Source organism: Neoarius graeffei, chromosome 20 (genome assembly GCF_027579695.1).
Source record: "Neoarius graeffei isolate fNeoGra1 chromosome 20, fNeoGra1.pri, whole genome shotgun sequence".
Lineage (NCBI taxonomy): Eukaryota > Metazoa > Chordata > Actinopteri > Siluriformes > Ariidae > Neoarius > Neoarius graeffei.
Window position 1 is genome coordinate 62,675,189 of NC_083588.1, and position 16,702 is coordinate 62,691,890.

Genomic DNA, 16,702 nt, shown 5'->3' on the forward strand with positions numbered 1-16,702 from the left:
AAAAAATAATGAAATGAAATGTTTCAACATTAAAAAAATACGATAAACAGTAATCAGTAAGCCATAATAAATGAAACAAAGTCAATATTTGGTGTGAGACGACCCTTTGCTTTAGTCTCAGGTCCAGTGAGTGCAGTTTTATGCGGAAATGAGCTGTAGGTTTTACTGAGCATCTTGCAGAACCAGCCACAGTTCTTCTGGACACTTTGTCACACTCGCTTCTTCATTTTACACCAAAACCCAGCAGCCTTCATTATGTTTTCTTTTTTAATCTGAAAAGTGCTCTCTTATGGAATATGCTGCTCAGAGACAAACTTTTTTTTGTGTGTGTAACATTTAATTTTGTGCTGGAACGTTTGGAATTCTAAAATGTTTTTGTAATGTTTTAACTTGATAATGTAGGTCATAAAATAGGAATCTGTAACAAAGTTTGTAGAAGACTTTTGCACAGTAGTGTATAGATTGTTGTACCGGGGTCTATGAAACAGAGTAAAGGACAAAAGGTTGAGTAATAAAGTGTTATTTGATTTATACTTTTTGGCAAATTAATTTCCAAGTTATCAAAGTCATCAAAACGTAAGGGGCTCTTTGTAATGTAGGGTCCATTTCTGTCTCGCACAGTATAACGTCTGAATAACTGGTGATATTTGTGTGCGCATGTTCTTCACTATAATTGCTAATCTTTTAATGTAAAGTGGGCGGAGCTAATCTTCATCCACTCCAATCACATGAACAGAACAGTCACTTCAAGTCTGATAGACCTAGCGAGTGAAAGCTAACTAGCGAGTGATTATAGCGAGTATATTAGGTCACACACCACACTTGGACATCTCATAAGGGTCAGTGAGTTCATCTGGCATTCATGTGACTTTTATCACATATTTTATTTAAACTTTTCTGATTGTTTAATACAGTACTCAAGTTTGGTATCTTAGAAACATTTTTAACATGGCACACCATGTTTCCTGGGAGTGTAAATGAATCCCAGAATGTCATCAGTGAAGTGTTTTGGACCGGATGGACGTCTTGGGTCTGGAGGGGGTGGAAGAGGTCAGCGTTGGCACTCGGTACAGTGCAGGTTGTGTTCCTCCAGGCTGTGGATGCGCAAGCCATCATGGGATAGCATCCAACCTGGGCAAGCGCTCTCTTTCTCTCTGCTGCTCTCTCTCCTTCTCTCTCTCCATCTCCTGCTCCTCCATCTGCTTGAACACGTCTTCGTCTGGCCGCTGGCGCTGTTCACAAGTGGCGTGCGGGTGCGTTTGCCAGGTTCCGTCTCTGTAGGTACAGAAACAGACAGTCCATTCGTCCACCTCCACTCGCTCTCCAGCCGGAATGATGCGGTTCCCTGCGAAGCAGTTTGGACCTTCCAGGAAGAGACATGAACATGCTGTTAAAAGAAAAGGAGGACAAAATACACTGCTCCTCAGCAGACATCTGGAGGATTCAAAGAGAACATGTTTACCATCATATCTCATCTCATTATCTCTAGCAGCTTTATCCTGTTCTACAGGGTCGCAGGCAAGCTGGAGCCTATCCCAGCTGACTACGGGCGAAAGGCGGGGTACACCCTGGACAAGTCACCAGGTCATCACAGGGCTGACACATAGACACAGACAACCATTCACACTACATGTTTACCAGTTTATTGAATTGAAGATGATGCATATGAAGAGTTCAGGGGCAAAAGCAGACAACTCCATTTTTCCTGTTTTCTGTAAATATTTTTTTAAAATGAGTTTCCTGATAGAACTGACCATTTCATATCAGTGCAACCGGAATTGAAATGCAATAAGTAATTCATTGACATGATCTGTAAAGGCAAACTTTATGAAAAAAGAAATGAATAAAAAGAGGTTTTTGATCACTTTTGACAGCAAAAATAGACAATTTGACAATTTCTTTCTAAAAACAGACAAACTGGAATTTACTACAAGTTTCTTTTTATGCCTAACCTGCGATACAGTCACCTGTTTATTGATATCAGCATGGACGTTTTCCATGTTTTAATGAGATATTTGGTGAAATAAACACCAACTGAGCAAGCAAACAGAAAAGTTAACAAATCATGAGTTAAGAATTGTTACAGGTGATTTTTGAAATCAGATGAATTAGGATTTAGGGTTAGGATTAGGTGATCTTGTGGAATGTTTAAAGGTAGACTGCCTTTCAGATTTTTCAAGTGTAGGTCATAAAAAGAATTTTCCCTGACCCCCAATTATTTTTGTTTAGTGGACTGAAAGCTACTGAATTCGAATCACAGACTTCCAATTTTATTAATTTTTTAAAAATAGAACAATTAATGAATTCAGGGCCATGTGGCCCTAAATTCTCTGCTATTTTTTCCTGCTTCACCATGACCCAATTCAAGATACTACATCATGCATCACGTGGTGGGCTTTCCTTGTTCACGCAAGGCATTGTGGGATACAAATTTGAAACAGGAGAGAAAAATGGAGGATGTGAGTGTGTGAATGAAACAGTAAGGACTGACTACAATAACAGAAAGCGAGAAGAAAAGACATTATGTTATATACGAAGGAAAGGAAATTTATTAGCAGGACCAAACTAATAAATGTCGGCGGCCAGCGAGCACCTCGGTGTGATCAGCTGTTAGTTTAGCGACAGAATGATGGAACTGTCAGTGCACGCTCAAAGGTAAACCTGTAGATGGCAGTAATGCAACACTGTGGATGCCAGCTGCCGTAAAACCCAAAAGAAGAAGAAGAAGGTAAACCTGCACATGCGCACACGGACTTCCTCTGTCTGCTTGACTGCGCCAAGCGAGTGATTTCATGCACATTATTTGTTTTAATCCCCTCAAATTAAATAACTTCCCAGCCACAGGATGGCCTGATATTTTGTGAGATATTACAGAAATAAACATATATCACAATCACCAAATTTCAGATGGAACTAAATTTCACCGATTTTATGAAATTGAAAGGCCGTCTAGCTTTAATTTCTTTTCCGTGCTGTAGTGGTAAAGTGGTGGACTTCAAAGCAGAAGGTCCTGAATTTGATTCCTAGCAAGGACAGTAAAAAAAAAGGGGGGGGGACAAATAAAATTAGACTGACAAGTGGCGGCGGCACGGTGGTGTAGTGGTTAGTGCTGTCGCCTCACAGCAAGAAGGTCCGGGTTCGAGCCCCATGGCCGGTGAGGGCCTTTCTGTGCAGAGTTTGCATGTTCTCCCCGTGTCCGCGTGGGTTTCCTCCAGGTGCTCCGGTTTCCCCCACAGTCCAAAGACATGCAGGTTAGGTTAACTGGTGACTCTAAATTGACCGTAGGTGTGAATGTGAGTGTGAATGGTTGTCTGTGTCTATGTGTCAGCCCTGTGATGACCTGGCGACTTGTCCAGAGTGTACCCCGCCTTTCGCCCGTAGTCAGCTGGGATAGGCTCCAGCTTGCCTGCGACCCTGTAGAACAGGATAAAGTGGCTAGAGATAATGAGATGAGATGAGGTATATAAGTGTAATTCTGGGTTAAGAGGTATTAGAAGATATAAAGGGGGTGGGGTGAGTGAGAAATGAGGAGGGAAAGGTGAATAGAGAGTGGTTGTTGAAGTGTTCTCATTTGTTTATGAACCCCATAAAAAATCCAAAATCCCTTTTAAGAATGTCGACCTAATTCAGTTCGGTAAGTCTAGAATCACCTAATTCAAAAAATGACCTGCAACACAGTTATGATAGATGACGTCACTAGCTTTGGAGCGCTGATTTGCTGAAATCGAGGTGTTGGCATCTGCGAAAAATGGGACGTGTTGAATGTTGAATTCTGAAAAAAAAACCCACAAATATGGATATGGTGGGATTTTACAAAGATGTCTGGTTTTGTGAAAAAAATACCCCCTGCTGAACAGAAAGATGGCACCACCATGGATCTGCTGATGGGCTTGGTTCCATTGGTGCTTCATCAACTTTTGCACTCAAACTCTTCGTTTACAAATACATCCAACAGTTAGTGTTTATAAAGTGTAGAAAGGCTGCACTTCTCACCTGCTCTGTCATCGAAGGCTACGACTTTTTAATGGACGCTTTCAGTACAATCGAGACATGCAAAGTGAAAGCACTGACACTGGAGACTCCTTCCATAAATTTTCCATGAATAAACGTCTTCTTAGAGAAAATTTCACCACATCTGTGATGTTTGAATCCCTTTATGTGGAGCGTCCACTGTACTATATTACGGCTGTGAAGTATGGACCCTTACATCATAGACCAAGAGTAGGGTGCAGGTGGTGGAGATGAGAATTCTCAGAATGATCAAGGGTGTAACCAAACTGGACAAAATCAGGAATTTAAAAAATGAGACAAGAACTGGGTGTGGAGAGTGTTCTCACATTTGTGGAGTGGTCTGGTGGTTTGGTCATATGATGAGAATGGAGGACCGATGAATACCAAAGAAATGGTTCACCTGGAAACCTGCAACTAAAAGACCTGTAGGACGGCCAAGAAAGCGGTGGATCCAAAATATTAGAGTCGCTCAAAGTAAGGTTGATATCTTTGGACTCTGTAATGGAAACTGAATTATTTAAAGATTGGGATAAATGGAAAAAGCTGATCTGCTGAGAGGTGAGATGTCCACTCGACAAATCTGTATGTAAGTTGTTACTATGGAAATTATAACGTAATAGAATGAGTGTGTTAATATAAACCTGCAGGACTGTCAGAGCTGCTGTTAAAGAAAACAAATCAACAACTTCTGACCAATCAGAGTCCAGGATTCTGCATCACGCTGTGGTATAAATGTGAAGAGCCTGGAGCAAAGGCGAGCAATTCTGACTTTATTGATCAGAGTTCACTGTAAAAAAAAAAACACACACACACACACACACACACACACACACACACACACACACACACACACACATACTCAATCTGTTCCTCTCGTGCCTTCTGTTGTGATCAGCGCTGCCCCCTCAGCCCTCCGCTCTCCCAGCAGGCCGTGCTCCAGTTTCTATTTCCGGAGAGGAAGGCTGCTAGTGAGCGGTTCATTGAATGGCAGCGTTGCATCACCGTTTTTCCACTGTGACTCTCAGCATGTAAACAACAATCACAGCGTCAAACGCATGAATGAAAGTCACAGAGGAAGAGACAAATTCACAGGCTCACAGAGAGTCAGACAGACTGACAGGGAGAAAGACAGTATGATAGAGAGACAGACTGATAAACAGGAAGACAGAGAAATGAAAAGAAAGACAGAAGGGAAGAGAGCCAAACAGACAGACTGAGAGAGGGAGAGAGAGAGAGAGAGAGAGATACAGACAGACAGACAGGGACAGACTGAGAGAGACAGAGACAGATTGGGAGAGCGAGAGACAGGGACAAACAGAGAGAGATAGAGAGAGAGGGACAGACTAAGAAAGAGAGAGAGAGAGGGACAGACTGAGAGAGAGAGAGAGAGAGAGAGAGATGTCTGATCTCAAATGACTCACTTTAGTGCAGCTTCTACAGGAGGATGATTTGTGTGTGTGTGTGTGTGTTTCTCACCGCTCCTACACACAGGGCAGCAGTGTTTGGGTTCGTACGTAGGGTTTACACAGTGCAGAGCCGGACAGTCCGAGATGCTGCAGTACACTTCACCACTGGGCTCACAGCGACACTTCTCACACCGAGATAACTACACACACACACACACACACACACACACACACACACACACACACACACACACACACTAGGATAATCTGAACACTTGAAATGTCCCCACACTGTCCCACTTTAACCATAACATTAACCAGACTCATGTAGCTATCAGTCCAGAAGATACTTTAGTTTTTTGTTTTTAAATCTCTTATAGAACATCAAAAATAAACACATTTATAAAAAAAAATACAATGAAGGAAATAAAGTTCTTAAAAGAAGTTAAAGAGTCAGAGAAAGTTAGAGAAGGTTCTAGAGAAGACTGAGCACTATTTTTAATGTTGGTGTATAGGCTAGTTGTTGTTGTTGTTGTTGCATGCCGCTCTCACCCGGAACTCCTGGAACAGCCGGTATGTTTTGCCTCTGTACACACACACCTTGCTGATGGCCTCACACACCGGACAGCACGACTTGTACTTGATGCGCGTGCAGCGCGGGTGGATGCGCGGGCACTTGGGTCGCACGCACACCGGTCCGTCCACGGTGCAGGTGCACGGGCACGCGGAGCGCCCCGGGTAATAGAGCTCCCCGATGTTATACACGAAGCCGTGATCGTCGATGCACCATTTTCCCCGGTAATCTCCGAACTCGTACTCCAGGTCGGATTTGGAGGAGGAAGAGGAGGAGGAGGAGGAGGAGGAGGAGAACTCGGAGGCGGTGCAGCGGAGAAACGCGCTCAAGAGCGCGAGCGACAGACCGAGCGCGAGAGAGCGCATGGTTTCAGCACTCACACTCACTGACCGGGCGCTTTACAGAACTCAGGGGCGCGAGGTGTGTGTGTGTGTGTGTGTGTGCTCCATGTGACCACATGCGCAGGACCACATAGGAAACTGTCAGCTTTGTTCTGCTCTCATTTGATATTGCAATATTTACACTAAAAATATCTATCTATCTATCTATCTATCTATCTATCTATCTATCTATCTATCTATCTATCTATCTATCTATCTATCTATCTACAACCCCGATTCCAAAAAAGTTGGGACAAAGTACAAATTGTAAATAAAAACGGAATGCAATAATTTACAAATCTCAAAAACTGATATTGGTGGCACGGTGGTGTAGTGGTTAGCGCTGTCACCTCACAGCAAGAAGGTCCTGGGTTCGAGCCCCGGGGCCGGCGAGGGCCTTTCTGTGTGGAGTTTGCATGTTCTCCCCGTGTCCGTGTGGGTTTCCTCCGGGTGCTCCGGTTTCCCCCACAGTCCAAAGACATGCAGGTTAGGTTAACTGGTGACTCTAAATTGAGCGTAGGTGTGAATGTGAGTGTGAATGGTTGTCTGTGTCTATGTGTCGGCCCTGTGATGACCTGGCGACTTGTCCAGGGTGAACCCCGCCTTTCGCCCGTAGTCAGCTGGGATAGGCTCCAGCTTGCCTGCGACCCTGTAGAAGGATAAAGCGGCTAGAGATAATGAGATGAGATGAGAAAAACTGATATTGTATTCACAATAGAACATAGACAACATATCGAATGTTGAAAGTGAGACATTTTGAAATTTCATGCCAAATATTGGCTCATTTGAAATTTCATGACAGCAACAGATCTCAAAAAAGTTGGGACAGGGGCAATAAGAGGCTGGAAAAGTTAAAGGTACAAAAAAGGAACAGCTGGAGGACCAAATTGCAACTCATTGGGTCAATTGGCAATAGGTCATTAACATGACTGGGTATAAAAAGAGCATCTTGGAGTGGCAGCAGCACTCAGAAGTAAAGATGGGAAGAGGATCACCAATCCCCCTAATTCTGCACTGACAAATAGTGGAGCAATATCAGAAAGGAGTTCGACAGTGTAGAATTGCAAAGAGTTTGAACACATCATCATCTACAGTGCATAATATCATCAAAAGATTCAGAGAATCTGGAAGAATCTCTGTGCATAAGGGACAAGGCTGGAAAACTATACTGGGTGCCCATGATCTTCGGGACCTTAGACGGCACTGCATCACATACAGGCATGCTTCTGTATTGGAAATCACAAAATGGGCTCAGGAATATTTCCAGAGAACATTATCTGTGAACACAATTCACCGTGCCATCCGCCGTTGCCAGCTAAAACTCTATAGTTCAAAGAAGAAGCCGTATCTAAACATGATCCAGAAGCGCAGACGTCTTCTCTGAGCCAAGGCTCATTTAAAATGGACTGTGGCAAAGTGGAAAACTGTTCTGTGGTCAGACGAATCAAAATTTGAAGTTCTTTATGGAAATCAGGGACGCCGTGTTATTCGGACTAAAGAGGAGAAGGACGACCCAAGTTGTTATCAGCGCTCAGTTCAGAAGCCTGCATCTCTGATGGTATGGGGTTGCATTAGTGCGTGTGGCATGGGCAGCTTACACATCTGGAAAGACACCATCAATGCTGAAAGGTATATCCAGGTTCTAGAGCAAGATATGCTCCCATCCAGACAACGTCTCTTTCAGGGAAGACCTTGCATTTTCCAACATGACAATGCCAAACCACACACTGCATCAATTACAGCATCAGGGCTGCGTAGAAGAAGGGTCCGGGTACTGAACTGGCCAACCGGCAGTCCAGATCTTTCACCCATAGAAAACATTTGGCGCATCATAAAACGGAAGATACGACAAAAAAGACCTAAGACAGCTGAGCAACTAGAATCCTACATTAGACAAGAATGGGTTAACATTCCTATCCCTAAACTTGAGCAACTTGTCTCCTCAGTCCCCAGACGTTTACAGACTGTTGTAAAGAGAAAAGGGGATGTCTCACAGTGGTAAACATGGCTTTGTCCCAACTTTTTTGAGATGTGTTGTTGTCATGAAATTTAAAATCACCTAATATTTCTCTTTAAATGATACATTTTCTCAGTTTAAACATTTGATATGTCATCTATGTTCTATTCTGAATAAAATATGGAATTTTGAAACTTCCACATTATTGCATTCCGTTTTTATTTACAATTTGCACTTTGTCACAACTTTTTTGGAATCAGGGTTCTATCTATCTATCTATCTATCTATCTATCTATCTATCTATCTATCTATCTATCTATCTATCTATCTATCTATCTATCTATCTATCTATCTATCTATCTATCTATCTATCTATGTCTTTCTGTCTGTCTGTCTATTGATCTATCCATCATCATTATCATCATCATCATTATTATTATTATTATTATTATTATCCACTTCTATTTTTTCTCATTTTATTTTTAAATACTTTAATTTTTTTTATATTTTACAGTACTTTATATTTCTTCCTGAAATCAAATGACAGAAATCATTGTGCCTGTAAATACACAGAGTGACTCCAGATCTGACTCCCACCTGATGCAGGTTTGTCTGTGGCCCCAGCTCAGGACCCCTGCACGTTTCCTCTCACTCACATATGGAGCTGTAGGATGCTGTGATCTACCTGTCACACAAGGAGTGTCCTCACCTGGAGCTGATGGCGAGCACTGTGAGAATCGGGTTATTTCAGGGTTTAAGTGCCTTCGATACCATCAGCCCTCTCTGCTGGGGAGAAACATGCTTTTATTCCTGCACTACTCTGAGGAGGATAAGCATCATGCTTTCACAAGTTTCCTCAGTCCAACGCTGCACCACAGTGTTTTTGCACACTATTACATTAATAATAACATTATTATTACACTATTACATTAAGTGTTACATTATTATTACATTAACAATGAATAGTCTAATTTTTCATACATGATTTCATTACATTACGTTACAAACAAAATATTTTGACTTAAAGCTGGATCCTAATAAACTGTTCTCCAGTTTGTGACCTAAATGGAGACAGATGATTTAAGTTTGGGAAGTTAGTACGCTCCAGTAAGGACAGAGGAGAAATTGAGACAAAGCCTGTGAGGAGGATTGTGTCTATAATTCCACCTGCTGGCCAGGTTGTGATATAACACACTGGTCTGATGAAGAGGCTCAGCAGGACATCATCACATTCCTCACTCACTCAAGTAATGCAGGTGTAAAGTGTCTTTTATCACCTTAAGCCAATCTATCTATCTATCTATCTATCTATCTATCTATCTATCTATCTATCTATCTATCTATCTATCTATCTATCTATCTATCTATCTATCTATCTATCTACACCACCTGGCCAAGAAAAAGTTGCACACTAATATTTTAATGGACCACCTTAGCTTTGATTATGGTGTGCATTCACTATGGCATTGTTTCTACACCCTTCTGCAGCGTCACAACATTTATTTCTATTCAGTGTTGCATTAATTTTCCACAGAGATCTTGCATTGTCAACAGGGGGGTCAAACCTCTCCATAAAATCTTCTCCAGCATCCAAAAGACTTTCAATAAGGTTAAGATCAGGACTCTGTGGTGGTTAACTCATGTGTAAAATGAGTCCTCCTGCTTCCTGAATCACTCTTTCACAATCTGAGCTCGATGAATCCTGGCAGTTTCATCCTGGAATATGTCTGTGATATCAGGGAAGAAAAAATCTATTGATGTAGTGATAACCTGGTCATTCAGTACATTCAGGTCATCAGCTGACTTCATTTTATCGCTCCATAACGTTGCTGAGTCTTGACCTGACCAACTGAATCAATCCCAGATCATAACACTGCCTCCGGAGGCTTGTACAGTGGACACTACGCTTCCCTTCTTACTCTGACACGCCCATCACTCAGGAATAGGGTCAATCTGGACTCATCAGATCACATGACCTTTCTCAATCGCTCCAGAATCCAATCTTTATGCTTCCTAGCAAATTGAAGTCTTTTCTTCTGATTAGTCTCACTAACAAGTGCTTTTCTTATGGACACACAGCTGTTTAGTCCCAATCCTGTGAGTTCTCATTGCATTGTGAGTGTGGAAATGATCTTACTTTCAATATTAAACATAGCCATGAGATCTACTGTCTATTTTTATGATTCAGCTTCACAGAGTGTTTCAGTGATCTCTGATCATAGTCAGTCAGGAGTTTTTTCTGATCACATTTCTTTTGTGAAATTGATGGTTCATTACTGTCCTTCCAGGTTTTAATAATGCATTGGACTTAACCCAATTCCAGTCAATTCAGTAATCTCCTTTAGTTGTTTTCTTTGCTTGACACAGGCCAATAATGTGACCTTCTGAAACAGCAACATCTTGTTCTTTGAGCACAGGATACGTCTTCTGTCGTGATTGGTTGAAATGAGAAGCTACTCACTGCTCCAGTTGGAGTTAAAAAAAAATTGTTGCAGTTGAATCATTAATCACTGCGGTAATTATCCAATCAAAGGCTCTTAAGCTCCCAAGTATTTACTTATTTAAATCCAAACAATGACTTTATTTTGGCCAGGCAGTGTGTCTATCTGTCTGTCTGTGTTAATTTTGATATGAAATTTAAATTAAAAATATTGTTCAATGGCCTTCAGTATCCAGGAATTTCACTGTGTATTGATATAATCTTTTGCACATGTAAAAGCACTTAAGATACTGATTTCCATAAATCATGGGGAAGTCATGGTTAAAGAAGCAGCTTTGGGACCAAAAGATCACCGGTTCGATTCCCTGGACCAGCAGGAATGGCTGAAGTGCCCTTGATCAAGGCACCGAACCCCCAACTGCTCCCCAGGCTGCTTTGGATACGTTGAACATCGCTCTGGATAAGATTGTCTGCTAAATACTTGGAATGTAATATAAAGTCAAGTAATGGATATAAAAATACATAATTCAGTGCAATATGTATACTGTTCCTAACAACCTGTGTTTTCTCTCCCTCCCTTCCCCCCCAAATCTGTCCCTCTGAGTTACATGTTGGTCCTGGGATCGAGATGCTGACCTCTTCCGCTCCTCGGACCTGCTTGATCCATCCTGGTACCCTGTGTCTGGTTGGAGTCTCATTGCATTGCTCCTGTGGAGGACAGCCCCACGAGGACAGTTGAAAGTCACACCTGGAGGACGCTCTGGACTCTTAGAGTAATGCTTTTATGGCTGAGGACTACAGTTGACTTGCTAACTTTAGGACTGCAGTTGTCATGAACAGTTTTGCACTCAAGTTTCCAACAATGAAGAGTTTATAACATCAACGAAACTGACTTCATGTTAAAACTGTTAATGTTATAGTCATGCTGTCTGTTGTTGCCCAAATGAGGATGGGTTCCCTTTTGAGTCTGGTTCCTCTCGAGGTTTCTTCCTCATGTCGTCTGAGGGAGTTTTTCCTTGCCACCGTCGCCACAGGCTTGCTCATTGGGGATAGATTAGGGATAAAATTAGCTCATGTTTTAAGTCGTTCAAATTCTGTAAAGCTGCTTTGCAACAATGTTTATTGTTAAAAGCGCTATACAAATAAACTTGACTTGACTTGACATAAGCAGTTAAAAAAATATAGAGAGAGGGACAGCAGTAAAGGAGAGCTTCAGCTGGAAGTAACTAGACTGAGGACCTGCAAGAGTTAGAGGCAAGACACAGGCAGAGCAAATTAGGAAAGGAATATTAACACTTAAACATCCTTCATCGTCTCTTATCTACACACTGTTTCTATTTGTTTAACTGTAGTTATTAATAATTTGCTTATGGATGAATGAGTGAATACAGACAGAGAGTCAGTGAAGAAAGGCTTCAAACGGAGGTAGTTTGGGATGGTGATCAGTCTAGCAGCATAAATACCTGTTAACACTTCACTCCGAGAAGTCATGAGATCTTGTACACATCCTGTATTACAGAGTCTCTACATTTTTCTGTAGCCAGAGATATTTTACCTTTCAAAAATAATCTCCACTAACTTCCTCATACATCACTGTAAAAAAAATACCCTGTTAAAAAACAGGAATGACCTGGCAGCAGAGTTTCCAGGAGATTCCTGTTATTTAACGGTGCTCTAGTTTAACACTAAGTTCATGTAAAATAACAACATGAACTCACTGTAAACTAACAGGAATCACCCGTTATGATTTTCAGTATCTTCCTGTTATTAAACGGTGTAAAAACAATAATACTGTTAAACAACAGGAATGACCTGCAGCAGAGTTTCAAGGAGATTCCTGTTTTTTTAACAGTGCTTTGTTTAAATACGAAGCATGACAATAATAGTACAAAACAGTATTATGTAAACACAAAATAATTTTATTTCATATATTAAGATATAAATTCATACATGTCATTAAAATCACAATTACTCAAGTCATTTTCAACAACTACCAATTCATGGAGGCTCTTCCATTGAGGAAAGGGAGGATCATCCTCCTTTACATTTCAAATAAAATTATAATTAGAAAATTATAATTTTCATATTTCATCGATTCAGTAATAAAAAAAAAAACACCTCATGTTATATTGATTCCTTACATACAAAACGAATTATTGAAAGCCTAACTGTGATTACAGAAACTATAAAGCAGTGGAAACCAAAATAAATATTACATCAGACCAACACTCTTCCCTTACATATTTGTTATTTGTTTACACTCCTACAGTAAAATCAACTTTTGCAGTGTATTTTCAACTTAAAATTTTACACTTACACTCTGAAATTAACAATTACACTCTGAAATTAACAATTTTTTCTTCTATTGGTCAGGACAATTCAGCCTGTTGGATAGTTGATGGGTCAATTCAGCCTGTAGAAAAGAGAAACAAGCAGGGATCGGGAGAGAATTACAGCCTGATTAACAGGAAAATGGTGCCAAAATTATCCATGTGTTGTGTGCCACACATTATCAATTACCAATGATTTACTGTACATTCACACCAGAGGGTACAAATTTTACAAAGCACACAGAAGTAATCTTCTTTCCATTTAACGTGGATGGAAAGTTCATGCACCTATGCACCTAAGTAATACAGGCTAAAAAGCACATTCGCTGATAATGCTATGTTAGTCAAAACTGATTACTTGTAACTGTAGTAACTGTACTTCTGAAGACGTTTCACTTACCATTTTCACACCAGGGCGTAGCGGTAATCCATCACCTTCCTCAGCAAGGATGAAACCTTGGAGGGGGAGTTTCTCCTCCTCTTCCCACTGGCCTTCGTCCCCCTTTCGGGATAGATGCGATGTGAATGTGGATACTACAGTAAAAGTACTATCACAACCCATAAAAGGGCATACAATACTGCGTCCCTCTTTGATGTGACCCCTAAGATGAGCATAAAATGCACTGAGGGAGTCACATTTATCAGTGCACAAATCAATATGGCATGACAGATCCACTAAACCCAATCTGTTATCAAAGCCACACTCTTTATGGTGTCTGTAGACATGCGTCTTGAGACCAGAGTGTCTTTTGAAATTGAGTTGACAGTCTGGAGCACAGCATGGAAGCTGTATGTTGGGTATGTTGGCATGGATTTTTGTATGGTTGACATAACGAATGGCTGTGGTGGACTGATGCCCACATATTTTACAAGAAAACATGCTGTACCATGCAGCAAGCTCGTATGAGCTCAAGGAAGCATCGAAGTCAAGTGTCCTGACCTACGAAGTGAACTGCTCTAAATAACACCACTGCTCTGAATAACACCACCAAATAACACAAATTGAATCGATTTCATACATACACATCAACATTCACAGAACTGATTTTAAAAGATTACCGTATAACAAATATTAGAAATGAGCGGCTAGAGATAATGAGATGAGATAAATCAAAACCTTCACTAGCTAGTCAGTACGGGGCAGCCCGTGCTTGCTAGCAAGTAGCCTACTTCACTAACAAGAAAAAGTTAGCTAGCAGCTACAGGTTCTGGGCAATGCGACCTTTCGCCGGAACCAGGCTTAACTGTGAATTAATTGTGAGTACGAAATGATAGCTTCAAACTTTGAGAGACTGAAAAACAGACAGAAAATTCACCTTCTCACTCCAATTGACACACTCCAACTGCAGGCAGGTTTCCAGGAGGCGGGAACAAAGATCTTGGTAGGGTTACTCTCTTTGGCGGTAAACTCTGTTCCACTCCACCTCTCCCCGACTCGCCCAAGCGTGGATTAACAGGAAGAACGTGTATTTCGAAAAAACATTATGGGCGTGGTAATTAACAGCGCTGGACCGTCATTTAACCCATTCATCTCACCGATAACACGAAATCCCAGTTTATTCAAAATAACCCGTGGTTAATGTTGGAATCTTGGTGTAAATCTACAGAAACTTTTTACAGTGATGCATGAATATTATTCAAATGCAGTTGACTTTCTTTCTTTCTTTCTTTCTTTCTTTCTTTCTTTCTTTCTTTCTTTCTTTCCGATAATAACCTTGATAATCATGGCCTGTGTGTGATTCCCTCCACTATAACCAAATAACTAAAATTATTCTATTCCCATTCACTGGATATGAGTAATCGTGCGCTCTGATTGGCTACTCTACTACTAGGCTATCAGCTCATGTACCGTGAGTAGAGAAAAACAAAATGGTGGTGCGCATCAAGTCAGATATATCACTTTATCAAGTAACAAGAAGACAGAGTCATCTATATCCCCTGCCCTATATACTGACTATATACCAAGTTTCAAGATATAATTTGTCACATTTTTCAAGTTCTGCTGCAGGAAACCAGCCCTATCTCTATACACTGACCTCAGCAGCCCATGGCATAAACCCACCGGACCTTTGGTCCAGGTGAGCTAAAAATTAAAATGTCTCACATTTCTTAGTATCAAAAGGCACATATACATTACTTAATCAACACATATACCAACTTTCAAAACCATACCACTCATAGTTTTCAAGTTCTGCTCTGGAAACAAAACCTACCCTGAAGACTAACCTGAGAGATTAAGTCTGAAATTGTTTCCATGGAAACATGAAAAATTAAAATTTCTCAAATTTCTTAGTATGAAACGTCACATCTACATCACCTTGTGAACATGTATACCAAGTTTCAAATCCGTATCATGAATAGTTTTGGATATATGCTCCGGAAATGAGCATTGCTCTTAGAAACTAAGTCAAAATATATTTTTTATGAAAAAAATTGAAAAATACTTTTTTCAAAAATCCAAAATAGCAAAAGGCACCAGTTCACATGTTGCTTGATACGTATACAAAGTTTCATGAAGATATCTTCAGTAGTTTTAAAGATATGGCCTGGAAATGAAAACGTGACCGGATGGATAGCCGGATGGACGGAACCCGGTTCTATATCCCCTGCCAAACTTCATTTGGGCTGGGGATAAAAAGAAACAGAAATCGCTAACAGAATATAGTCCCCAGGCAGCATGGTGGTGTAGTGATTAGCACTGTCGCCTCATAGCAAGAAGGTTCTGGGTTTGAGCCTAGCAGCCAATGGTACCTTTCATGTTCTCCCCGTGTCTGTGTAGGTTTCCTCCGGGTGCTCCGGTTTCCCCCACAGTCCAAAGACATGCAGGTTAGGTTAACTGGTGGCTCTAAATTGACCGTAGGTGTGAACGTGAGTGTGAATGGTTGTTTGTCTCTATGTGTCCGCACTGTGATGATCTGGCGACTTGTCCACGGTGAACCCTGCCTTTCACCCATACATACATGTCAACCTTTGGTCAATCAAACCTGTATAACCAACCTCCAAAATCCGTATTTCCCTTATAAAATCCTTATAAGATGCAAATTAAAGGAACAGTCCACCGTACTTCCATAATGAAATATGCTCTTATCTGAATTGAGACGAGTTGCTCCGTACCTCTCCGAGCTTTGCGCGACCTCCCAGTCAGTCAGACGCAGTCAGACACGCTGTCACTCCTGTTAGCAATGTAGCTAGGCTCAGCATGGCCAATGGTATTTTTTGGGGCTGTAGTTAGATGCGACCAAACTCTTCCGCGTTTTTCCTGTTTACATAGGTTTATATGACCAGTGACATGAAACAAGTTCAGTTACACAAATTGAAACGTAGCGATTTCCTATGCTATGGAAAGTCCGCACTATAATGACAGGCGTACTAACACCTTCTGCGCGCTTCAGCAGCGCATTGATATCTGAGCTCCGTATCAATGCGCTGCCGAAGCGCGCAGAAGGTGTTAGTACGCCTGTCATTATAATGTGGACTTTCCATAGCATAGAAAATCGCTACGTTTCAATTTGTGTAACTGAACTTGTTTCATATCACTGGTCATATAAACCTATGTAAACAGGAAAAACGCGGAAGAGTTTGGTCGCATCTAACTACAGCCCCA

At 41.2% G+C, this 16,702-nt stretch overlaps 1 protein-coding gene and 1 long non-coding RNA gene across 2 annotated transcripts; both read right to left on the bottom strand.

The window, feature by feature from the left end:
• Positions 1 to 918: 918 nt before the first annotated feature.
• Positions 919 to 6,371, bottom strand: si:dkey-283b1.7 (von Willebrand factor C domain-containing protein 2-like). The gene is made up of 3 exons (XM_060902683.1): positions 5,970 to 6,371; positions 5,488 to 5,617; positions 919 to 1,363 (listed from the first exon to the last, which is right to left on the bottom strand). Exons 1-3 carry the CDS (start codon positions 6,354 to 6,356, stop codon positions 1,113 to 1,115), a joined length of 768 nt encoding a protein of 255 aa, XP_060758666.1. The 5' UTR covers positions 6,357 to 6,371; the 3' UTR covers positions 919 to 1,112.
• Positions 6,372 to 12,720: 6,349 nt separating this feature from the next.
• Positions 12,721 to 14,533, bottom strand: LOC132869341 (uncharacterized). The gene is made up of 3 exons (XR_009650935.1): positions 14,415 to 14,533; positions 13,499 to 13,600; positions 12,721 to 13,181 (listed from the first exon to the last, which is right to left on the bottom strand). It is a non-coding gene; the product is annotated as an uncharacterized LOC132869341 (long non-coding RNA).
• Positions 14,534 to 16,702: the final 2,169 nt, after the last annotated feature.

Coding starts and splice junctions, on each gene's coding strand:
- si:dkey-283b1.7 (XM_060902683.1), bottom strand. CDS start 6,356: ATGCGCTCTCTCGCGCTCGGTCTGTCGCTCGCGCTCTTGAGCGCGTTT. Junction 5,618..5,969: donor GGCTGTTCCAGGAGTTCCGG/GTGAGAGCGGCA, acceptor GTGTGTGTGTAG/TTATCTCGGTGTGAGAAGTG. Junction 1,364..5,487: donor CTGCCCTGTGTGTAGGAGCG/GTGAGAAACACA, acceptor TCTTCCTGGAAG/GTCCAAACTGCTTCGCAGGG.